Source organism: Lytechinus variegatus, chromosome 8 (genome assembly GCF_018143015.1).
Source record: "Lytechinus variegatus isolate NC3 chromosome 8, Lvar_3.0, whole genome shotgun sequence".
Classification (NCBI taxonomy): domain Eukaryota; kingdom Metazoa; phylum Echinodermata; class Echinoidea; order Temnopleuroida; family Toxopneustidae; genus Lytechinus; species Lytechinus variegatus.
Window position 1 is genome coordinate 13,621,852 of NC_054747.1, and position 27,196 is coordinate 13,649,047.

Genomic DNA, 27,196 nt, shown 5'->3' on the forward strand with positions numbered 1-27,196 from the left:
GCGATATGTAATTGTTTTTTTAATGGAGTAGCCATCGTCCCCTAAAAACTATTTGATGTGTAAGAAGAGGGAAAAAGATCAACGAGTGATTCGCTTTATAATTTCTATGGTCATTCGGAGAAGAACAGAGCTGGACAAAGTTCATTAGTGAATTAATTCCATTAGTGCTAACGTATAAATATACGCATGACTGCTTAAGCATATCCATGAAGGTTACTATATAGGTCTTAAATAAATATCAGTTATTACTACAGGCTTTTTACTTGGATGGACAATAGCTATTACTCGATATTAATTGTTCGTATTGTTTCTAAAACCTTAAGCGTTTGTCCATCAATTAGTTAAACGCAGTAAGTTAATCATGGAATGTGCAAAAATGCTATAAAATATAACAGTAGTGGTGTGGATATCACCCTGGTGGAGCCGCTCGTGGTGTAGAAAATTTGACAAGATCTCGTTAATAGTTTCTCCATTCAAAATTGTTTCCAATAATGTTTTAGTAGGTCCATGGCAGGAATAACTGGTAAAGACTAAAAAGATTTTTTTTGAGGGAAAATCTACGGAATCTTTGTGATGCCATCACCCTTAAGTGAAAAGATACCGATAGGCCTATACTGTAACTTCCCGTTGCGACATAATGTGGTCGAGATACATAGTAGATAACGATAACGTAATCTTATCAAGTCTATTTAATACGTTATTTCACCAATACGACTTAAACATATTCACAAGTCGTATTGTCGAATCGTGGTGATTTATTTTGTTCATGCAATGGCATTCATTTGGGCAGGTTTTTTTTTAAATCATTGTCACGATAGGACATAAGGAAACAGTGAAATCACCAAATTGACATGAAATGAAATGCACAAACGGTAACATGAACATGAAGAAAAATTCAAGGTTATTACAACAGAAAATATAACATTGAAAATAATGTTAGAATATCTTGCCACGATGACATATAATCACAGTTTTTGGCGAGATAAGATACCTTGCTATGCCGTCAAGAAGATAGCACTTTGAAGCTTCCCTAAAAACCCTCGCAAAGTCACATAAATATCATTAGGTGACATGAATCGATAATTGTTCACGCTGGCTTACCCATATCGAATTCCACGCAGTGATAAGTCTGGAGTTAAAGCCCCAGGAAGGATCACATTTGTCGGTAAAAGCGGTAAAGAGTTCATGCATCAAAACCCTTCATTCCCAACGAATCGGAATCAAATATGGGGCCCGATTTTCGGGATAGAATCATTTGAAGAGATTTAAGTGAGATATCTTTGATGTGACGATCAAATATTGACTTCTACACGGAAAATGCTTCCATTAGTATTTATGTTAGTTAGGGTTTATTAAAACAGAGAAATATAATATTCATGTATTTCATTCATTCATGTATCTACCAACTATTCATATGTGTATATTAATTAATTAATCAATCCATTCATTCATTCGTATATGTATTCATTTTTTATTCATTTGATAATCAATTTATTCTATCGATTTCGATCCATTATATTTTCTAATTTGTTATTTAAAAGGACACTTGATCGATGCATGGGTCAATTAAAATAGGCCTGCTAAAGAGGTGTGCAACGTTTAATGATTGATATGTTAATTTATATATACATAATGGAAATAAATAAAGAGAAAATGCGAATAAAAATGTATAAGAAATAATTATCGATCTTGATATTCTTAATACAGGTAATACCAATATCTGAGGATGATGAAGTGGCTTTCCATAGTAACGGTTTTAATAGTTTTGGCTTCCAAAATCCTTCAAATGGAAGCGGGCAAGGGACTTTTGAATGAGTTGATAGCTATTCCAACATGTAAGTATCAAAGTTTTCAATTAGTAGTCTCTTCATTTATTATTTTTAGTAAAATAAGAGGACAACTTGACAGCCTTTTGATTGTTTGGTGCTAGTGTGGAAGCTTCTATTTTGGGGGAAATCGTATTTCATAGTAACATTCTATTCGTCGACAAAGTTATCCCTATATTTTAGGAACAACAACATAGAAGGAAATTATATCAGCTGCTAATATGAAGAGCTTGATTCGAAAAAGGGGCCAAATCCACTTTTGACCAATATTGATTTTTTGTTTATTCACTGTAAAAACTGTGGTGTTAAAACTGACACCAATTGGTGTTAATAGAGGACCACACCTTGAGGTGTTAAAATAACACCCTAGAGATTGAACATAACACCAAAGAGTGTAAATGTAACAACCATAGGCGTTGTAATAACACCTATAGGTGTAAACTAACACCACCAATTTAACACCGGTGTAAAATAACTGGTGTGGTCCTCTATGTACACCGGTTAACACCACAGTTTTTGCTGTGTACTAATGTATGTATCTTAGACGTGGGAATCAAAGCACCATATCGCATTTGAAAAAAAATGGACCTTCATAAAAATTGATCGTATTAATTTATTAATACGATTCGAAAAGGAGCTAAATCCACTTGATGGTAATTTGAAATTGGTTAATTTTAGTACAGAATTTCGAAAGAGCAAGGATAATGTGAACATCCGCTTTTCCCGCAGCATGTTTAGTTTTCTATGGAATAAGCGAATAAAGGAAACTTAAAACTAGATTTGCACTTTTTCGTCCAACTCAGAGCGATAAGTGACAACGAAGACAAATTAGAACATATCTTCAGGGTTTTATTGCCATTCATGTATGGATTGTCGCTTGTAGTCAAAGCCAGGTTATTCCTAATCTTTTTTCCAATTTCGATAAATGATGAACTGCTCCTCAGTGCATTAGGAAAGAATACAGATACATACTTGCGATGGATGGTAATAAAGGAGAATGGAAAGAACGAGAATTAGAAATATATCCTCGCCCCCGGTAAAACAATGCGCCGGCGTTCAGAAGGAATATTATTGGAACACGTTTGGGATGCTGGTTGCGCTTGGGGTTAAATTTATCCATATTTTCTCAGTGCTTCTCCTATAATTGTCAGAAACTCGCATCAGTTTTGTTTTGATAGAAAGTTGAAGAGTGAATGTTTGAAGCAAAATTTAAAATGCACATATTTTATTGAATATATATTTTTTTTCATCTTTGTGATAACAAATTTTCCAAGTAAAATTTGAAGTCCTTAATTTTTTTATGCTTTAATATGACGATTATTTTTTCTTTTGTCATGCGCATGGTAGTATTTAAAGAATGCAGAGATAAAATGCAAGTTTACGCAATTCACTGAATTCTGAGAGAATGACATTTTAAAGAAGTAGGTCTTGTATCATCATTATCCCATACGTTTTCCGGCTAATTTTCACATGAGGTGGTGAGATTAAAACTTAAGTAGCTAAAGTCAATAACTGTGTTATTTCTTAATGAATTTTCACTATACTTGAATATCAATACTTTTACTACCAAAGGGTATTTTCCTTTTTTAATGAAAGTAAATTTAGTACAGAAATTTGGAAGGAAATAGGTTTCGATTAGAAAAGAAATGATGCATTGAATTGTTGGTATATGTGTAATCAAACATATATTTCTTCAAATGTTAAATAGTAAAAAAAAAATGTGTTTACAATTAAGAAAAATAAAATGTTTTATAATTATGGAGATGAGCGATAAATTTTGTATTAATTCAATATTTGGTTTGTTTAACGAATTCAATACTTCATGGATGCTACTTTAATCGTCATTTACTTGGAAGAAATGTGAAGTATTATTGTTTGAGATCATTCATCATTTGTGCAATGTTTGCTTGTGTATATTTTGATATTATTTGGGTCAACAAAAAGAAAGAGAAGGTTACCCTTCGTAATTCTCAAGGTTCTTTATTCCGAAGGTTCGTAATTCCAAAACACGTAAATTGCCTATACCTCGATGTTCGTTAATCCGAACATTTGGGGCGTTATTCCGAAGGTTCGATAATGCGAAAACAAAATAAGGTTTGATGTTCCGTAGGTTCGTTAATCCAAAAACAAAATAAGGTTCGTTGTTCCAAAGGTTCGTTAGTCCGGAAACGAAATGAGGTTCGTTAATCATTTCGTGTTCGAACTAACCCTTCGGAATTACGAACCTCATTTCGTTTTTGGATTAACGAACCTTCGGAATTACGAACCTCACTTCTTTTTTCGGACTAACAAATCTTCGGAATTACGAACCTTAATTCGTTTTCGGACTAACGAACCTCCGGAATAACGAACTTTTGGAATATCCGAACCTTCGGAATAACGAAGCTTCGGAATTACGAATGTATGCGAAAGAGAAAGAGGGCTGAAAAGTTCTTGTTAAAAAAATAAATTATTTTACTACTACCATCACCAAAATCGGCAGTAGTAGCATCAGTAGCTACTTTTTCGATGTCATTTGTTATGTACTCGAAACATCTGGTACATTTATATGTACAAAAAAAATCTCATCATATTTTCCAATTAAGCAGCCTTCCATGTTCTCATTTGAATATCTTCTGTATATATAGCAATCATTTGGAATCGAATATTATTGGACAAGCGGCTATCTAATAGAAGACATTTTTTTTATTCCTAACCTCATCCATTTTAATCCCGTTTTTAATCACCTGGCCCTTCTATTAAACTTGAAGTGCTAATTTAGCACTTCCGGCTCTTGTATAGTGACTGCACTAGCAGTTCTGATTTTCAAGTTTAAATTTGAACTCGAAAATCAGCACTTGTAGTGCAGTCACTATACAAGCACTGTAAGTGCTAAATTAGCACTTCATTTTTTACAGTGTACATAATTGTAGATCTTATCTGACAGCGATATACAATTCATAACACTTTTCTAAGCCGTTCAAAATGTGTCATTCAAGTGGTAGTGAGATGTTTTTCTGTTTTCTATAGGGAGTTTTCCGTTTGAATAATGCATTCGAAAGGGATAAAAAGATCAGGTTGTCAGAACTGTAACCTCATTCGCACAAAACCCTGTAACTTTAAACCTGTTCACAGCACCAATTCTAGATATTCGCGAGTGCGTGGGGGTGTGTGCGAGAGAGAGAGAAGGGGTGGGGGCTAAATGAAAAAGTTATTTGACACATTTAAAGGAGGGCCAAGAAGAATATCATTAACACTATCATCATTACCATTATCTGCCAAAGAGCGGCGGACGACGTTAGGTCTGTGAGGGAGAACACATCGGTTTATTCTGCCGATATTTCTTATCATCATTATAATTATTAAGATTATCATTATCATCATTGTCATTTTCATTAATCATTACTATCATAATTATTCACTCCCTTTTAATCATGTGAATGAAGGTTTTCAGATGTTTTTTTTATGCTAAAAAAAAGTAAACACATTACGACTCCCTAAATAATGAAGGAACACATATATGATTTGAGCATTAAAGTAAATTAGGTAAAACAAAAAATAAAGTAAGTAAAGGAATAAGTTCAAGATTTTAGAATTACAATTTAGTACATTTTACGAAATTCGAGAGAAATAAAGAAATAAGTAACAAGCAGACCCCCCCGAAAAAAAGAGAACAATAACAATTAAAGAAATCTGGGAAATATAATAGGTGTCGAGTTTGCATAGATCTTGCATATCGGAAATAATAGATTGCTATACGTCATGAAGCCATTCACCCTCTTAGAAATATGTTACCTTACATAAAAAAAAATCGAACAGGATTACGCCTGGGGACAGTGAATATGGCGCAATCAACTTTTTTGCATTGTTTAAATGTCATACGGACATGCTGAAAAATGATGTTAGCTGGAAGGATTTCTTTTCATCTCTCCGTATTTAGATAAATAAACATTACTGAAATGTGCCGTTTGGCTAAAAAACCTATCTCTCGACATTTATTTTTTTCCCAATGAATTTGACCGGGAGATAGGTGATACGGAAATAGGTAAAGCAATTGCATTTGTAGTCTTCTCACCATGCTGATAATGACTGATGCCCCAGGGATCCAAATGATGATCAGATATATGGCGAGGGAGATGAAGGTGTAATTGTGTTTTGCAACAACAACACTAATCATAAAACAATAGCTAGTTTTAATTCAGCGCTTTTCCCATACACGGTTCAAAGAGCTTTCCAGCATATCATTACCCCGGTCATTGGATTCATTTCAATCCCGCACGAACGTGCACAATTTCCACTCCCTGGGGAGCATTTCCTTTCATTCATCGCAGCCTAATAATAGCGCTGGCAAATTCAAGCATATGATAATTTTAGCATCCTACCGGATACCAATAATCACCTGTATGGAGAGTGGCAAGTACGGATCAACGTCTTGTCAAAGGACGCTGGCGTCGGGTGGGTGAGATTCGAACACACGACCCTCTGATTGAGGGGCGAGAGTCAGAACCACTACACCCCGACACCTCTGGAAAAGAAATTGTCGAAACTGACTTCTCACTTCGATGTTCATTCTACCACATGATTTTCTTTGGACAAGCTGAGTTCAGAATTTCAATGTCACTCTTCGCTCGTTTTTTCAGCAATAAAAATATTCCAAGAAAATTTGCAATATAGATAGTAAGCATTGGATATGAATTTATACACCTATATCTTAGTAAAAATGTTACTAAAACTACTGTGTAAACATACTCTCAACACATTGTGTAGCACCAAGTTAATCGCTTCAAGTAGTGAAAGTTGTCCGCAATTAACGTACACAGATGTACTTTAATTCAAAGAGCCCCGACCATATCATTTATACAGGTAACACAATAATCTTGGGCTCAACGGTGTTCCCGTGTGCTAACCATTATCAAAGGAACTGTCCCCAATTACCACAGAACGAACCTAACCCAGGAGCTTGGATGAGGAGAAATTGCCTTGATCCTACACGACCAAGTGAGTACCGACGCAGTAACCCTGTGGAACTCCATTCACAAGTCATTAGTACATTTTTATTTCATACATATTATTTTTAGTATATTTAAATTGATATTTCCCATACATGTAAGCAAGTTGAAACACATCTTACGAATACTATCAATCTTCGTCTTATTTTCAGCCGTGGTGACACCATACTTCAACAGGTCCGATACAGTATTTAATCACACTCGCACACAGGGAGAAGGCGTCGTTTTGAAATGCCGCATAAACAGATTCAACAACAACTTTATCTTGAAGTGGACCAAACGCGACACTGGAAGTACATTGTCAGGTACTGCCATGATTGACATTTGATAATCTTTATAAAACTTCCACTAAATAAGCGGCATTCTTATATCATTGTTGATTTCATAGTGTTTTATTTTTTACCGGAAAATTGTGCTAATGGTATCTATACAGGATACTAATGCTACAGTCACAAGAACGAACCTGACCCGAAACCGACCGATGTTTTTTTCTTAATAATTTATGCTCGGTTTAGAGTTGGTATTGCCGATGTGAGTGGTGCATGACATTGCTTATTCATCTTTAAAAAAAAAGGTTAAGGGAGAAGGTCCTAACCGAATCCACCCTGATATCGGTATACAGTCTTAAAAAGGTTTGGTCAAATTACCGATCCGTTGGTGAATGTCTGTCTATCTTGTAGAACATTGTCAATATTTGAACAAATATTTTTTAAGCTTCTATATAACTTTTAAATCAGCCGAAACATATTCATCAATATATTCGTAAGTTTTGAACAATCCTTTTTATGAGATTTTAGTAGATGAGCTTGAGCTCAGGCAAATTCAACATGCTTGGCCAGGAGTATAGCCGGTTTTACTAGAAAATAGTAAAGTTATTGTTTTTTTTTTTGGCAAGTCTTTCGTACCGTAGTTAATGCGTTCCCTCGTAGTTTTAATCTCAGTGCACACGTGGCACATGGGTCTATGGGGTTATAACGAAGCGGTAAATTTACCGATGGTCTAATTCAATATACAAGATATTTATGATTACTGAGAAATTTGATTTCCTTTGGTGTAATATGAACAAAATAAAACAAATAAGCATATAAGTTTCTCAGGTATGAAGCAGACACAATAAAACATTTACAAAAGTTTGAGTCGTCCAGAATACTTATCATAATTATTATCATTCAATATTGTAATAATGATTTTATTATCATTATTATGATCATTATTATCATAATAATTATTGTCATTATTATTATCATCATCACTACGATTACTTCTTGTTGTGTTTGCAGAACCGATCTTCAATAGTAACATGGAAACGCCAATCAACTCCCATCGTAGTTTCTCTATGGTGCGCAGCTTGGATAATCAATCGGTTACAGCCGAACTGCGGATATCTAGACTCGGACCAAACGACGCCGGTGTATACCGATGCGTCTTTCAACAGATATCCGGCTTCGAGTCTGGATCCGACTTGTCTGGCGAACAGCTGTATCGGATCGATGTGAGATGTGAGTATGGATTGTAAATAATTTTGTAAATATCAAAACTGCTTGAGGAAACCCCATTCAATGAAGACGGGCTGGAAAAAAAAGCGGAGAGAGAGGAAGGGGGGGGGGGTCTGAGTGCGATGGTGCAAAAGGAGGTGAGTTGAACTATGTCTCGTGAATTTACGTGATTCGGCGGAGTTTTCGTTTACTAACAAAATGAAAACCCTCTTTGCCTGGTATTTATAAGTATTTTGTAAAAAGCTCTATAATATTTGTTAGAAAAAGTGTTTGTCATGTTTTTTAGGAACTATTCTGTTAATGGTCATTTAAAAAGTCGGTATAGCATCATGTATCAAATAAATTAGAGAATTACATAGATGAATCATTGCAACAGGCAAATCACAAATACACACAATTTCAGTAGACGAAGTTCGGCAACGGGAGTTAACAGTAAATATCGAAAACTCTCGACGGAATTTCTTATTTTTGTGGAAATTTCATGTCACCTAGTTCGATGTGACATCATGGTCAAAGTCACTGACGGATCCAGGGGGTGGGGGGGCACGGACTGGCCGGTCCGTGCCCCCCCCCTTGAGATGCACAATGAAAATTTGTAATGTAAAAATGCCGTTGAAAGAGAAGTATGCCCCCCCCCCTTTGAAAATGAAGAACCCCTTTTTTTTTGCTTGTCACTTTTTTCGTGAATAAAATACTATTAACTTTTTGTTAAAACCTTTTTTTTGGAGGGGGGGGGGGGGCTTGGCAAATTTTCCTCAGGAAAATGTGCCTCCGCCTTTCGAAAAATCCTGGATCCGCTCCTCGTCAAAGAAATGAATTTTTTAGCTCTTTTTGGAAGAGCTATCCGCTTAAGAAAATATCAGGATATAACCTGTATGCAGTTGATGATATACGTAGGGATCACAGTCCTTGAAAATATAATGGCTCCTTTGACCCGAATATAATTTTCCTGACGTGCAGCCGCACCAAAAATCGGGTGAATAGTCAAGTCCCCAGGATACGTCCCTGGGGGACCCCTTAATTAATGATGGCGTATCTAGAAAATTAATCCCTGTACCTTACAGAAGAGGGTACAAGACATTTTGGCAGTGGAATCATGTACAGTTATGACTTGTCATAAAAAATAAATTGGACCACGTCAAACGGCAAGGGAATATCTAGGCATGTCAATGCCACTTGTTCATTGCACAATATCCCGTTCTTCTTCTATCCGGTTCTTCCGAATCATCAGGTATTCATTGTAATTAATCGCTGGCATAACGTCTTTCTAGAGATGTATTAAATTAATATAGGATTTGAAAAAGGGAAGGATACTGAGACTACTATGAATGCACTGTTGAACTCAGTTTTGCCCCAAGGAACGGGGGAAATCATCACCTTTGTATCTTTTTTTTTCTTTAATCTTATCATAATTGTTGATACGAGAATAGATCATCCTTACCATAATTATTGCCCCATCCATGCCTGTTACTAATATCCGGCCAGTACCAATCCTCATTCCTTTAGCTTATCTACTCTCATTCACCTCAGGGACAAATGAAGGCTAGGCTTATTATTTCCAAAACTTCAGATAAACATTTGAAGGACATTAATTGATAATTAATTAAGAAGTTGAAGGATAGTGTGGTGGTAGTCTACTGCTAAAGAAATAATGATATTGAAAAATCACCTGCAGAAAGTGCTCGTTACCTACGTTCTAGGTCGATAATTCCAGACTTTTCGCATTAACTACTGAGACACTCTCTACAGCTCACCAGTCCTTTGAAAATAAACTGATCCAAAGTTACTATCCTCACAGTACAATAATTTCCATAAGTTTTGTTTTATATCTTGTTGATGTTCTTTATGTTCCTGTTTTTGTTTTATTTGTGTTTATTCTATTGCTAATTGCCGCATCCATATATTATAATTATTTTAAGATTTTTTTTTATTTTGGGTGTGTGCGTTTTAACAAGCCTTCTCTAGGCTTTTTAGTACACTCCTGTTTCCCATTCATTTATCTTTCGTCTTGTTTTTATATTGTTTCAATGATTTGGCAATAATACTTTGATTATCACTTTCGTCTGTATTTATTTATGTTTCAATGATATGTTTTGATTTTTATTGTCTCTTTGTACATGATCATGCCTTGTATTTGTAATGTATTGGAGATATATGCTGAATTGAATTGAATCGAAAAAAATGAAAGTCAAATTACAATGGAAACCTGAGAGGCTTTCGTCAAAAGCTGATGGACAGGATTTCTTGACTCTGGACAACGACTTATTTGCAATTGTTCGTCCGGTGCAAATCTTCGGAAGATCCACTGTCCCAGTCCACCAACTTTCGACTAAAGCCTCTCAGCTCTCCATTGTGATTTTAATTGCATTTTCAAAGGAATCGATGCGTTGTAGAGAATGTCGTAAATGCAAAAACTGTCTAGCCTCTTTCTAGAGCTCCAGTCTCACCTATGAAACCGACCCCAAACTCCCAGCTTGCATGTCATTGGAAATAACGTCATGATTTTAGTCGGTCTGGGGTTGGTTTCTTTGGTGCTACAACCGCATAAGTGACATGACAATTGTTCCGGCCTTTATTTCTTCTAAGAAATAGGGTAAGGGTTAAGGTTGCAAAAGGGTTCTGTGTGAGGTTTAGAGTTGGGTTTAGGCTAGGGTATAGTGTTAAATCCAGGGTTGAAATTGGTCATTCCATTAATGCGTGGAATAGCAGCGGAGCAATTGTCGGATATGTCATACAGAAGCAAAATGCCCCTCTTCATTCCATACATCAATTGATGTAACATCGAATTTGAAGTACCAGTGTGTCTCGTTTCATTATCTACAATGTATTTAGATGGCGATTCATTGATACAATCCCGACTGAACTCATATTTAAAACTATATTAGAGTTTTAGACACAGAATCCCCTTTTAAAATGTATTTTAAATAAGTATACGAAATCGCGTCCAGAAACTTATCATGAGCGTATGTCCATGTGTGAGGGTGTTTAAGGGTAATATTTTGTATAAATTTCTGTTATTATGGTTTATGGGTGTGTTAGGGGTACATGGAGGCATATGCTGTACATGATTGCGGGTTTCCAGAAGGTTTATCATGTTAATGGGAGAGGGTAGTTGGAAATAGGTAGACCTACTGCAGTGGGAAATGATTAAGAATTGGAGATCATTTGGTTTTCCATTTTCTTTTCACATGAAATATGCATATCCAATGTAATCATATGGGAATTAATTTGACGGAGAACTATAACCAGTCATGCCATTGCCCGGTGCGTTTCCACTGCTGTTCCTGTCACATTTCTGGTATTCTTTATAAACAATCACATCAAGATTCATTTGAACATACATTCCTGATGTATAAACGGAATAGAATAAACGAGAGACTATTTTACAATTAAAAAAAATCATAGTCTACAGAATGTAACTTTAAATTCCAGCTATTTTTTCCCTCTTTGTCTTCTTTACCAGTCACTTTTTTTCTGTAAACTTCTCTTTTCTCATGTCCTTTGATTATTTTATCTTCTTCTTACCTTTACGTTATCTTTTCCATGTTTTCACCCTTTCCAATTAATTTGCCGCTTCCACTTACTGTTGCTGGAATGATGCTGTCTTTCACCACCCAATAAAACACCTTCAGCAACAACTATTAAAAAAGTCATCACTGATAAAATGGAGGAAAATTGACAAGAAAAAAGGTCTTTATAAAAAAAATGAAGGACATTTAGTAAAAAAAAGAGACATAAAAATATTACTTAGCAGTCCTAAATGATTGCATTTTCAGTTCCCCTCCTTTTGGGTTACAACTTTACCGGGTACGCCCGCACCCTCTGCACTTCCCTTTCGATCCGAGCATGTGATGGGAAAACGCTCATCCCACCAACATCACAATCCAAAGGGAAAGGTTCAAACCAGTCGTTCATTTGAAACAAGGAAGGTTGTGTCAATCTGTGCTAGAAAAGAGTTTTTATTTTGATGCGCAGTAATTTACCCAATTGGTTAAGTCTAAATTGCTGTCAGTATGCGTAAGGTGGTTTACATTTACCTTCAGCTGAAGCCTATTGATTTAGCCACACCAACGAAACAGATGCCAGACCTACCGAAGCTATTGCGTTATTACCAATGAAATAGCATCTGTCGGCGTGGAGTCAGATTCTGAGGTGTGACTTTATAAAATATATCGAGATGGAGGGAGGGGGGGGGGGATCTATCGATTGTAAACCCGTGCCCGCTGTATTATAGAATGACAATTTTGGTTTGTTAGATTATTGGGTAAAGTAAGGATAACTGACATTTCTCTAAGTGAAGACCCAAATGCGTCATTGACAGACCAAAGTGATATTGAAGTACGCTGAATGCATGAGTAACAAACTAAGATAATAACGACATGTTAACTGTTGTTGGAGTCCCACAGTTTGCGATTGAGGCTGATCAGTGTTTAACCCAGGGTGCCCAGGGGCTTACCGTGTGGCAGTATCCTGACATCGAGGCACAGACTGGAACCTCAAAAAACAAAAAGTTCTCTCCTACCCTAGTCTCGATCGGCCATTTTGTTATGAATTTTGAAAGAATTAGGAGAGGTATCGCGACAGAACTTATCTTTTTTGAGGTTCAAGTCTGTGCCACAATGTCAGGATACTGCCACACGTTAGACCTTCATCCATATAATCGTGGTAAGTGCATAATTTCTGTTTTCGCAATTCAGTTTGATGAATATTTTGACCATAAATTACCCTAGTCCCGTGTCTATGGCCAAATATACGGCAAGCTCCCTGAATTAATCAGTGTTATATTAGATTTCAGCTTACGCACAACATTACATTTTCATATTACAAAATGTCGTTTTTGTTCAATTGATTGGCTTACTTGTGTCAGTTAAGTAACTTCGCCTGTAAAATTGTGTGTCCCTTAAATATTGTGACTCATTACACCGCAATTCTCTTAATGCTAGACAAAATTGTTCTCAAATATTGTAACATTCCTTAAACATTACTCGGCCTACATTTATATTTGCTTTGGTTTATTTTTTGATGTACGTGTAGATCGGCAATGCGTACACACCAGCTTGAGAGGGGTTATTAACACAGCGGATATTATAGGTGTTTAAAACACGGATCGATGGTTAATTATTCAGCGGAAAATGTGTGGAGACACTATTTTATTCTTCGGGGTAATTTCAGGTTAAAACGAGGAACGCGGTGAGCGAACATCGCCTCGGCTCACCGTACGTACGCAGTGGCGCATGAACATTAAAAACACTTAAAGTCAACTAAATAGTCGAATTTATCACATCATTAACACCTTTCACAAATAGAAGAAAAAGGAAATGCATTTCGGTGAAGATCGGATAAAGATCACACCACCCTTATTACAGCGATTTAAATTCTCTTTCATCTTACCAGAACATTGTTAAGCCCTACGTACGAACAAAATTTCCCTGAAATAGCTTCTGTTTGATAAGATGACTTTGGTTAAGAGGTGAAGGTGGTGGGGGTGCATGAGTGTTACGTCTGGGGCCCGTTTCAGGAGGACTTGACATATAAATGTACTATCGGCCAATCGGATTGCGTGATTTCCGTAGCTTTAAACTGCTATTGCATATGTTATTATAACAAGTTTTATGAAACGGGACCCGTTACCCACTCTACGGCTAAAACTTATACGAATATCAATCATAATTATGTTTGTGGGCGCGTCATGGTCTAGTGGTTCTGACTCTCGCCTTTCAAACAGAGGGTCGTGGGTTCGAATCCTAGCCATGGCGTGTTTTACTTCAGCAAGAAATGTATCCACACTGTGCTGCACTCGACCCAGGTGAGGTAAATGGCAGGAAGTACTTCCTAAAAATACTGTGCACACCAGAATCGGTAGACTAGCTTAGCCGGGGTAATGTAGTAGCGCATTGAGCACCTAGCGAGGTGGATACGTGTGCTTTACAAATCCTATATTATGTATTATTTATTATTGTTATTAGTAGTAGTACTTGATATTGAGAATGGAGTTATTGCTATGAATAATTCACGTTTTGGCACTAAGGAATATTGTTTTTATTAACAAATGACGGATCTTGATAATAAGACATTATGTTAAATGATTAAACGCATTTCCATACCGTTTGCTTCGGCATATACTAAATAATAAAACGCTCAGGTGTGATTGGCTCTTCATACCTCAGTCACATTCTCCCTACGGCGGCCGTACGGCGAGTCGAAAATAGCGGTTTTATTCATGTTATTTCAAACAACCGTAGCTGGTACAAAAAAAATGTTTAAACGGCCGTTTACGACTCGCCGTGTTGCCGCTGTAGGGGAAATGTGACGGGGTATGAGTAAGCAAACATCACACTTCGTTTGCGTGGGTAATGAAGAGACAAGTGTTGTCTAACGTAGAGGACTCTATAGGCCAAATTAAATGTTTCATAAGAAAGTCAATAGGGCCTTATATGATCACAAATTTCATACAAAACTAGTCAAATTAGGGAATGATTATTAGGAACTCTACATTATTTTCTTAATCAAGCTTACCAAAAGGTAGCAAATGTAATTGATTTTTTTCTTGTGTTTTATTGAATCAATATGATAAAAAACATAAACAAAATATATCAATGATTTTAACAATGCCAACAATCAACAACAACAAAAAATAAAACATGACAATAACGTAATGCATACGAAAAAGCAGCTTATATCCCCAAAAAATATACGAATACATATTACTACCTGATATGGTGACAGTCATCTTTAACTTTTGTAAACTTCTATACGTTAAAAACGTAACATGACATTGGTCTACAGACCATGACAAACACAAAGTTTAATGAACATAATTGAAATTCCCATTTTCTTAGAACATTCCTTTTAACAATACTATATATTCCAAGTTATTATCATAGGCAGTGTAAGTATTGTAGCTTTCAAAAGAATGTGATTGATGTTATTAAACCAAACATTATAACGTGAAATCTGTATCCAAGTGCAATTTATTATTTTGGTTTGCGTCAGGGTGCAATTTCGGATTAACCCCAAAAAATATATGATCGTTGTAATTATTCATCATTTAGATTGGCAAGATGGTCTCCGTCCTCTTTTATTTTCTTTTTACAGAAAAACGTATTAAAAAAATCATTGAACACTATTATATGTCGTTAATTTGAATTTGTGACATCATATGATGATATTAAACGGGGAAGGGACTGGCGATACTGATAAATATGTGTGTTCTATTTACATTTTAAATGAATCAAGTAGGGATTTACAGTGACAGACTTTTCCAAACTGTTTGTGTCTCTTCTTTTTTCTATTCCAGCATACCTTTTCTGTTTTCTTCTCTTCTTTCCCTCCATAACAGAGTGAGCGATCAACATAATAATGTTTAACATGTACAAAGAAACACGTTTGAAACCTTATCTTGCTGTAAATAGATGTGACTTGTTTGATTCTCTTGGTTTGTTATTTCAATTGTCGATATAAAACAACGTACCCAGCACTTCTTGGTCACATTTAAAGGTAATCATACTTTTTTTCACTTATCTGCAGTGGCGTAAATAAGCAAAACATTTTGAAGGGATAAATATAGCGTACCGCCTATTTTTTTTTTAAGTTGCGAGGGAACGAAAGTGAGGGAGCGAACATTTTGTAATTTTTATTACAAACATCCAATTTTGTGATTGATTTTTAAAAAATATTCAGAAAGTTAACTCATTTTCACCCTTTTCTCTTCCTTTTCTTTCTTTTCTCTGTTTTTTTTTCTTGGTCATTATTTAGATATATATATATATATATCTGTCTATCTAACGGTCAATCGGATCGGGGACGGGGGGTTAGTCATTAACCCGTCTCTGTGGTCTAGTGTTTAGGGCAACGGCGTTCAAAGCTGGGGGCCCGGGTTCGATTCCCGGCAGGGATATTTTTTCGGCATCACCAATTTTTCCAAAGGGTAGATAGCTCTGGGGAACCCTGATTTAAGCTACGCCTACCATTGTTTTCTTCATCCATTTCTTTCACACAATATTTGAATAAAAGAGTTGCCAAAGCTGTAGTACATGTATAACTTCACACATTATTTTGTATACACTTTCTCCAATACGTGTACTGTATCAAAGCAATAGCCTTGATCCAGCTGAGGCATGGCGGCTTGTCATTCTTCAAAACCCATCTTCACCCGACAAAGGAAATTATAATTGGTACATGTATGGTGTCGAAAATCTGTCTATCTGACGGTCGATCGGATCGGGGACGCCCTAGTCACTAACCCGTCTCTGTGGTCTAGTGTTTAGGACACCGGCGTTCAAAGCTGGGGGCCCCGGGTTTGATTCCCGGCAGTGACATTTTTTCGGCATCACCAATTTTTCCAAAGGCTAGATAGCTCTGGGTAACCTTGATTTAAGCTACGCCTACCATTGTTCTCTTCATCGATTTCTTTCACACAATATTTACATAAAAGAGTTGCCAAAGCTGTAGTACATGTATAACTTCACACATTCATATATACATTTTTTTTTGGGGGGAGAGACCCCCCCCCCCTCCCCCATCTGTACAGCAGTGCTTATGTGACATAACTGAAGTGCTTAATTTGCATGATCTAAGATTTATCGAATAATATTAGTTTCATCATCATGTTCATTTTATGACCTGAAGTATCCTATCTCATTTCAGGATTAGATAGCAGTATCTTTGACACATTATGGGAATCAATGAATCGTTCTCTCAAATTAAACCAAGAAACGAGGTCGAAATCATGGCACCATTTCTATACCAGATAATCCCTAAAATGTTTTGCAATGGGGTATCAATTTTCTTGTATTTATTTCCTTCTGAATGCCGTTTTCCCTCTCTCATTACTATTTCCTTGCGTGATTCCGTTGGTGCAGACCCGGAATGTACCAAAATGGGGAAAGGGGTGTTTTGAAAATAACAGACACGGAAACAGACATAATATCACGAGCATTCATTTACCCCATGAAAGGAAATTACAAGCACACATAAACAGCTATCATTTTGAAATTTGTATAAGAATGTTTTTCTTTGTTGCAGTGTTTTTGCTTTGAATCGTGTTGAACAATGTATATTCTCGACATGTTCATGAAATGTACCTAAAGAAAAAACATCTAATATGATGTACCTTCAAGTAAAGTCGGCACTAACTCACTTCCTTACATGTGACTGTGTAAAGTGTAATCCATTGCGTACAATTATATGAACGATATATTCTATGCCCAATGAGGATAGATCCAGGTCGGCCGGTTATTTGCTGAATTCTGAAATTCAATTCCACTCCGAAGGATTTGAATTCGGATCATTTTCAGTTTTACAAAGACTTTCAGAAAAATAATATCTCTTGGTCTCACCATTGCAGATCCTGCCCGAGTTCGGAGCATCGGACCTCGTATTGCACCATTTTGGAGTTCGGATCAACAGGATACGTTTTACTTCAACGAAACAGCCAATATCACCTTGACTTGTATAGCAGACGGATATCCGAGACCAGCTGTTACTTGGAGACTTCACGGATACCCGAGTCTATCCGAAAGGATGAAGAGTAAGAAATGTTTCACTTTGTTCTGTTTCGAATCGGCTAGAAATGCTGAACTTTGATCCTCATGAAAGATGATGTCCCCAAAAGAGAGAGAGTGACGGAGATTTCGGCGTGAGAAGGTTTAACTTATAAACTCTTCGGAATAAAATCTCATTTTCCAACGTGTGTTTTATTTGAACTCTAAAATCTAAAGATCCCAACAAAGTCGAGATGATTTGGCCTACTTAAGATATAGCCTCAAAAACCTTAGATATAATGATAAATACAATTTGAGATGACAGGTACACGTTTTTCAATGTACCTGAAATTTCTGAAATTGTATGGAGCTGCACTCTCGTTTTCGAGCCTCCGATCCCTTCCCCCAGAGATGCCCCTTAGTCAGTCGACACTATTTCATGATTACCTAACACCTGGTCAACTACTTTTGCAATTTGTCACTGTATAATTCATGAAAATCATTGACATATTTTTCTGTTTTAACCTTCCAGGTTTTACCGACGTGGACGGATCCCTTTACATACCACAGATAACGAGAAATTATTCAGGCATTTATATATGCTCTGCACGAAATTCGCTGAACAGCAGGAAATCAACCAGAAGAGTGGAGTTGATCGTCCAATGTGAGTTAATAGAGAGTATTCGCAATCACGACGCGGCCGCTCTCTGCAACGCAACAATTCCTTTGAAAATGCAATTCAAATCACATTAGAGAGCTGAGAGGCTTTTGTCGAGAGTAGGTCGACCGCGAAAACTGCGTTGTTGTCGTGACTCTGGACAACGACATGTTTCCAATCGTTCGTCCGGTGCATAACGGTTTAATATATGTTGTCCCGGGTCCACCAAGTTTTGACAAAAAGCGTCTCATCTCTCCATTGTGTTTTGACTTACATTTTCAAAGGAATTGGTGCGTTGTAGAGAGCGGCCGTGTCGTGTTGCGAAAGCTTTCTATTATGTTTTTTACTCATTTCCCTCTACTTCTGGCAGTCAGTAGGCCTAGACACATAGGCGGCGGAAGCGGGGGGACGGGGGGGGGGACGTGTCCCCCCTAAATTTGAGGAGGGGGGACGGTCCCCCCCCCCTAAATTTGTTGTTGATGACTTTTTTTTTTTTTTTTTTTTTTTTGCTTGTCACTTTATTTTCCTACGTCCCCCTAAAATTTTTGGGTTGAGAGCCTTTTCTTTTTTCTTTTTTTTTTGCTTGTCAAAAAATTGTTGGTTGTCCCCTCCTAAAATGTTTTGCTTCCGCCGCCAATGCCTAGACAGGTCCTCAAAATGCAGCTTACTTTCTATTGTTGATGTGCGTGATGTGTAGTTTCTGCATACTTTGAATACGGGTACGGATCATAGCTCGTCCTTCAGTTTGGTCTTTGCTGCTAACATCTCGCGGTATTTATGTAAAGCAGAGCAATAATTGTTTAACAGTTTTTTGTCTTATTCTTTTAGAACCTTCGTAATGTAGGCGAAAGTTTGGATCTAAAAAATACTGCAAAATATTTTCAGCCTGACGGCAGATTTCTATTTGATTTATTTTTGCTTGAGCCCACATAATTTTTACATCATGATAAACCTGAAGATCTATTCTTTTAATATTAGTTTCATAGGGACTTGTGGTTTGATGGGGGTCAATATCAAATTTTGCATGGGCCAAAATACATATGGAAACGTGAAATAAGAATACTGAACTCTTAATTGCAATAGACGTTATAGACCACACAGAAAGCCTCGTGATTCACGAGATTTTGTAAGGAGGAGGATCCCGCCGCGTGGTGATTTCTCCCCCTGCCTTCCGTTGAAGTGGCGCTTTTCATTTTCTTGTTATCTTCTAATCCATTTAGATCCGCCACAGTCTGAACAAAGTTACGAGGTACACAAACGAAGTGCTGGTCGGTACCTCCTCTTGCAAGGGTCTTTCACTGGTCTTCCGAGCCCGACATATCACTGGTTAAAAAATGGAAAACTGTTATCAGCCAGAAACAACTCGTAAGAAACACGGTTTTATTTCATTTTATAAGATTTTTCTCACAAGCTCCTAACTTCAAGATCGATCCCAAGTAAGGTCGATTTTTAATCAATCAATCTCATCTTATAAAATGTCGCAGACTATTATCAATTTCAGTGAATGATTCGATTGGTTAGCACTTGATTTTTATCTCGACTGCTATTCCTTCATACACCTTTTTTCGGATTTTCATTAATCTCAAAATCAGGTTGGTTAAAGTGACTCAGGAAAAAATAGCAACTGTGACACATCGTGCAAAAAGTTTCAATCTATAATCATTTATCTCTACAGTGCGTCCTACAAAAAAGGAAACCCGTTCTTAGAGATAAATTTCACAATTATTGAAATATGAATTGATTACTTGATACTTATAGGTAGAGAGAAATCTCATAATTAATTTGGGACCAACAGCTTAGCGAATCATTCACGCATGGCAGGTTCCAAACAATTAATATTAAGGCCTATCAGAAACGATTTACGCAGGAACTCACGTAAGAATCTGAATAAACTCCCATTCTGGGGATCAGTGAGAGAAGCTTCACAAAGAATACCAAAAAAAATGCTAATGAGCAAATCGTCGAATAAGTACGGTTGTCATATCAAGAATCAATCTTGTCCAATATTTCTGCGTAACCTGATTTTGATATTAAAATTTCAAACTCGTCTTGCTCATTAATGTGTAAAGTGCTTGTCACATCTTAGGACGGTATCAAAATGTAAAGGAATAATTGAATTGAAATCGAATATCATAAATAATTTGCTTTTGAAGAAAAATGATTGTGGGAATTCCTGTTTCCCTTTTTTTCTGAGACGCACTGTATATTATTTTCTTTTAGATCTGAAGCGGTGTCGGGTCGAAAGCTGGTCATCGTAGGGATTGAGCCAGGGAGTCATTACGCAAATTACACATGCGTCGCAACGAATATTTTAGGATCAGCGAGTGTAAAATTTGAAGTAAACGGTAAGCACAAAAAATCAAACCTTGCATGGCCGCCCATGTTTTGATATAAATATATATGTATATAAAAGCGAAAAATGGAAGAGAGAGGAATTCGTGAGGACAAAAGGGAATTGGGCATTTTGTTATTAAATTTAAGTTATGTAAACACATTACATGGAACATTGGGAAAATTTGCATTATGGCTATAAACTCATCGTTTTACTTGGCATAGGTCACTGGCGTAAATCCGTGTCGAAGGGTGAGGGAAGATTGATAGAATTTGCCAACTTTTCGCAATCATGTTTCGCATACACAAATATTTGATATGCCCCTATCCATACCACTCATATTTTATTTTTATATATTATATTTACATGAATCTATTTTTATTAGAATTTCATTTCAATAGATGTAAATGAATAAATAAATATATATATAAATCGGAGTTATTCACATTCAAGCTAACTCTTATCCACGCTCTCTCTCTCGCATGAACACAGGCTCGCACACAATGTCTTTCCGCACACACACACACACACACACACGTCATTATCAGCATTAACAAACCAATACTTTCCCTCAAAATTTAATGATGTGTCATTCTACAATTTACTAAGTCATGAACATGATATAGAAATAATTTCTCACTTTTAGATTTGCTTTAATTTATTAATCTGTGTATTTCTGTTGACAAGGCTGGTATGCATTCTAGTTCTTGAATATATCTTATATGAGTATAAAAACTAGGTTAAATGAAATTCTCCCTCATCGATCAAAGTGGCTTATCTAATTTGATCAGAAAAGCTTTACTGGTTATGGCCATTCCTATCAGACAACGTTTGAAAGATGTCAAGTGATGAGAAAGAAAGTGAAACTAGAATCCTTCTTTAGTATTGTTGACATTCTTGTTTTTTGGCAGTACGAGGGCCTTAATATTGATAATTTGATTATCAAGTACATCAAATCTTACTTTTGGATTATTTTTCTATTTCGTGTATACTCGATCCTCCAGAAATAGTATAATTATTGATGATCTTAACATGGTGCATCAAATGGTACCTTGTTCCTTTTTTCGATTTCAGGTAGCCCTTACCCTCCTGAAATCTTAAACAGGCAAGCTCTGAGTACGAGGCGGAGATCGTTTAATCTGTCCTGGTCGCCTGGTCTGAATTTTCAAAACGACATACCTGTTACGTCATATAGATTGCTTTACAGGAGATTGGAAATCAAGGTTTGTATGTGTTTATCTTTTTTCTTAAGTATTCAGCAATTTGGTATTATGATGGAATAATTTCGAAAAAAGTGTCCCAGTTTAATACATCTGCGAATAACTTAAGTGAAGAGCTAACACATTTTTTATTCGTGACGAAGATAACTATACTCGAGAGCGGTGTTGGCTCAGTCAGTAACGCGTCTGCCCGTCGAACCAAAGATCGTGGGTTCGAGTCCACCCCGGGCGGATGACTGAAGCCAGTGCGTTGTGTGTAAACGTCTCTCCCATGTTTCATAGATGCAGGCTGTGTTACAATGGAAAACACTCCGTCCCTCGGATAGGACGTTAAATGGAGGCCCCGTGTACAGGAGAGTCACCACCTTTGCACGTTAAGAACCCATTGCACTATTCGTATAAGAGTAGGGGGAAACCCCGGTGTAGTGGTCCACCTGCATTCCCCCCAATCAGTTATATCGGGAGGAGAGACCTGCGGGTCACAGTGATTCAGTTCGCTTTTCGCCTCCCAGGGACAGGTGACGCCAAAAACAAATAATGATAATGCTTTATTATCATTATTGTTATTATTATTATTTTCATTGTTATTTTCATTACTATTACTATTATTACTATTTATGAATTCATTAATTTATTCATTTATTTTCTAACCTTTTTTATATCTTATTTCGTTCTTCCGTAATCTTTCACTTGAAATGAATTTTTCTATCCCCAACCGAAGCTGCATTCTCCTGATCCCGTGCTGGTCACTATTGTTTACAGCTTTTAGGCAGAATTATTTCGATTTTATGAATCAAACCCTTTTAAGATGCGTCTTTTTATCAAAAATAAAAGCTGCATCTCTTCATTTAAATTTCAATCACGCTTGAATAGGACTTTCACTTTATTAGTACACGACCCTGTCGTACTTATCTTTATCCTTCGAGAGATCTCCGCAATAATTCATAACTCAAAATTTCTTTCGTTCTTCCTTGTTCCAAAGTTCTCATTGTGTGTGCAAGGAAAATGACGGCTTGAGGATAGAAAGGAAAGCCATGAGTACAATTGCAGCTGAGAGGCTTTTGTCGAAAGTTGGTGGAGCGGGACAGCATCGAAATCTATTGACTCTGGACAACGACATATTTGCAGTGGTTCGTCCAGTGCACATCTTCGGATGATCTGCTGTCCCAATCCACTAACTTTTGACAAAAGCCCCTCAGCTCTCCATTGTGAAATTCAATTGCATTTTAAAAGGAATGGACGCGTTGTAGATAATTTCCCCGTAGTTAATGCGTAAAAGATCGGTTTAGGGAGTTTTCAGACAAAAACGTAAAGATGATTCAAGAACAGCTTGGTCATCGACGCTGGGAAACTGCTTCGTCAGCTCTGAAACTGAGGGCTAAACTGCTGCTCCAGTTCATCAATTTTCTACTAAGACCTCCCAACTGTTCTTTGTCTTTATGATAATTTGACTGGCATTTTCAATACATTCCCTCGATTCGTTAATCCCTCGTAACTCGTTGGGCGAGGACTCCATATTATTCGAATAAAAGAATTAAATATCCGTTTGTTTTCTCCTCTTTTTTTATAATGCAACCCCAGACGGAGGGGAACGAAATGCAAGTCATCTATTACCCCAATGATGCTCCAAACTCCATCAACCTTCCAGGCAATGTCTTCAAATACTATCTCACCGAACTGAAGGAGAATAGTACATACGAGACAGAAGTTTGTCCGATAAATGATTATGGCAAGGGCGATTGTGCAAACTATACCTTCTATACGCCCAATGGTAGGTAAAATCATTTGATTATTCATTTTCAGTCTAAACCATCGAATGTTAAAGGAGAATGAAACCATTGGAACAAGATAGCTTGTGTGAAAACAGAAAAATCAAAGAAACAGATCAACAAAAGTTTGAGGAAATCGGACAAATAATGAGAAAGTTATGAGCATTTGAATATTGCGATCACTATAGCTATGGAGATAGCAAATTGGCAATGCGACAAAGATGTGTGATGTCACTTGTGAACAACTCTCCCCAAGACTTTAGTATATATTTCACTTGAATTGCCTCTTTTATCACATCTATCCATAGATCATGTGTTCTTTCTACATGAGGGCATGTAATACATATTTTTTTAAGAATACATCATGGATAGAGAGTTTGTATCATCATAAGAAAAAGCAAAAAGAGACAACTTGAGGGTATTTTATAGTCCACCAAAGGGAAAGTTGTTCATCAGTGACATCACACATCCTTGTCGCATTGCCAATGGGAGGATCTCCATAGCATTAGTGATTGCAATATTCAAATGCTCATAACTTTCTCATTATTTGTCCGATTTTTCTCAAACTTTCTTTATTCTTATTCTTTGATTTTTCTCTTTCTACACAAGCCTATTTGTTCCAAAGGTTTCATTCCCCTTTAATACAGTGCGTCCCAGAAAAAACAGACCGTGGTTTAATTTAGTTTTTGTTATCATGATCGTAAATATGCTGCATGAGATGTAAATGAAAGGAAAGACAATGCATTACTATAAGTTAGATCAATGTAAACTGGTGCTACCAAATTTCCATTGGCATGAGTAAATAACGATTTTGCGCGATTTTTTCTTTCTTTTGCTGCCATCTTATCCGGAGCACAAAGTTCATTACTTGAATATCTATTTTTTTTCCTGTCATATTAGATATTGTATGTAAGCTATGAATGATGCATGGTCAAGAAAATCTTGCATAAAGACATGCTCATGTTCTACTTATTCTATTGATCACTTTCCCAACAAAGCAAGGTACAATGATTTAAGAATGCGCGATGAGTGCGATCTTGCAGTTGGCTGGTCAATGTTACGTTTGGATTTAGCAGCGCCACTTCCCATTATTATTAAACACACTCAATGCGTGTATTATGAACAGTGACACGGGATTCGAATGGAATAAGCAAAGCATACTCTGTCATTCGTGTACATCTCATAAAGGAAATTTATGATCACGATTGTTAATAAAAAAAAACCTACAGTGAACTACGGTTTATTTGTTTTTTCTGGGACACACTATACTATAGATTGAATCTTATAAGCATTACAAGCATTGTCTTCTTTATAATTATGCCAAGAACGGCGAGCAAGGTGCTGTTTCTCGAATACGCACGACAAACGAAACTTTTATTGAATAACAAATTTTCGTTTGTTTATATCATAATAATAAGGAGTCGGATCCTTTTTAATTTTTAATTTGTTTCTCTTGTGGAGCACTTCAGCTGTATATTTCATACGAAGAGAGCGTGAGCAGCAGTGCACGTTGATGGCGCACTTTAATAAATAGTGGTAGAGTCATCGATTGCGAGGGTGTTTTAATGTATATTTTTATCACTTTACTTATCTTTCTACCATCCAATGCTTTAATCGTTTTTAAATGCAAAATCATAAGGGCTTGTCCATGTGTTTAATCAAGAATTACATAACTTAGTGTATATTTTTTCCCATTTTTTTTATTTTCCAGAGAACAGGATTATCTCTCCAACTACTTTAGAACAAATAGGTGAGTATATCTCTCTTAATCTCGGCCAGCTCCTTTAAAAGACAAGTTAAGTTCTTCGTTGGCTTAGGATGTTTTCTGAGAGTTGGCTCTCGGGAGTTTTGTGTTATTAAGGTCCAGTTTGCACCTACCTTTCCATGCAACAGGCTTCTGGATCCTTCCGGAAAAAGTATTTGCTTTACCAATTTATGAAGCAGCCAGTGTGAGATACTTAGTTTGTCAATTTCCTCTGAATCTTGAATATTTTGTAGGCCAAAGCTTTCAGCACAAAAGATCGGAATTTTTCACCTCATTGACAAATTTCTGGATGCTCTTCGTTGTGGGATTGTATAGGTATTCCGTCCTTCATTATGGGATTGTATATAGGTATTGGTTACTTCGACCATTTTCAATTAATCTCATTGAACCAATTTTTACATTCTTGCAGAAAACTCGGCAGAGATCAGTCCTGAAACAAAGTCGCTACCATCTACCGGTCGAGCTTCATGCAGTACGTCGCCCTCTATCGGTTGCATGTCGATCTTGGTCATACTTTCACTTTTCTGCACATTAAGTACATATCTTTCGCCGAATGATAAAACATAGAACTTGGATACACCACTGCGATTACAGGACTGGAGAATTCGACCCTTGTCTTGATACAGATGCTTTTCTATGAAATTAGTCATGTTGTAGATTTTTTATCTTGTATCTTGCAAAGGAATATTGCACTTTGCTAGACAGCATATATCCATAGTGAAGTAACGACTAATTTTATTGAAGTAGCCATAGAGTAGTCAGTTACGATCATGGGCAAGCAGCACAAATCTTCGTAATTGTTCCTACATTTGATGAATAGGATCGATTACACAATTAGGTTTAAAAATATGCCCAAAATGTTGACATTTTCAAGTTAGAGGGCTATTTTCATAAAATGTACAACCATTTTCGTACGTCCGACTCCTATTTTCCTCAATACTTACTTCACTTCATTAACTGACCAGGGGGGTGTTTCACAAAGATTTAGGTATGACTTAGAGTCGCACTTAAATGCCGAGTTGCGTACGGTATGAAAGGCTTGACCGCATTGGTCAGATCGTGCCATGAGGACGCGCTTTACTGCGTATCTATCAATAAGATCGCGCGTTGCATATCATGTACGCGTCGGCATTTAAGTGCGACTTAAGTCATACTTAAATCTTTGTGAAACACTCCCCTGGTCATGGTCATTTCCGAGCATTACAGACTGTCAAAAGAACACTAAATCAGAGACAGGAAATTCATTAATGTCTCACATACACGGGGTCGGAAGTACATATTTTATGGAATTGCCCAAGAATATTAGCACTATGATCAAGATATAATCTTTGTATTACGAGGCTCTATTAAGCTGAATCATTTACTGATGATGAGGTATCATTCAATGGTATTAGACCTTTTTAGCTCAGTGACTTTCGAAGGATTATAGAACAGAGTAAATGTATTGGAAATGTCGTCAAATGACAAGGTATAGATGGTAAGTCTTTGTCAAAAATTTGTGAACCGGAACAGGTCCCTTGGGAAAGATGTTTTCAGTGGGGGTGCTGGAGTGATTTTGACAAGAAATAAAAAAATATATAAAAAAAGGTGTTTTCACTCCAAAATAAAGGTGCTTTCGGTCCCAAGCAATTTGACAAGTAACAAAGGGATTACGATCCAA

The 27,196-nt window shown here is 36.7% G+C and overlaps 1 protein-coding gene across 1 annotated transcript; it reads left to right on the forward strand.

The window, feature by feature from the left end:
* Positions 1-1,729: 1,729 nt before the first annotated feature.
* Positions 1,730-26,496, forward strand: LOC121420717 (limbic system-associated membrane protein-like). Its single transcript, XM_041615374.1, has 12 exons — positions 1,730-1,835; positions 6,669-6,803; positions 6,967-7,119; positions 8,095-8,313; positions 17,657-17,839; positions 18,325-18,456; positions 19,671-19,815; positions 20,671-20,795; positions 21,857-22,005; positions 23,584-23,773; positions 25,483-25,521; positions 25,946-26,496. The coding sequence occupies exons 1-12, from the start codon at positions 1,730-1,732 to the stop codon at positions 26,101-26,103; spliced, it is 1,734 nt and encodes a 577-aa protein (XP_041471308.1). The 3' UTR covers positions 26,104-26,496.
* Positions 26,497-27,196: the final 700 nt, after the last annotated feature.

Excerpts from the sequence above, each read along its gene's own strand:
- LOC121420717 (XM_041615374.1), top strand. The coding sequence starts at position 1,730 with ATGAAGTGGCTTTCCATAGTAACGGTTTTAATAGTTTTGGCTTCCAAA. Across the intron at positions 7,120-8,094 it reads CACTGGAAGTACATTGTCAG|AACCGATCTTCAATAGTAAC; the intron begins GTACTGCCATGA and ends TTGTGTTTGCAG. Across the intron at positions 8,314-17,656 it reads GTATCGGATCGATGTGAGAT|ATCCTGCCCGAGTTCGGAGC; the intron begins GTGAGTATGGAT and ends TCACCATTGCAG.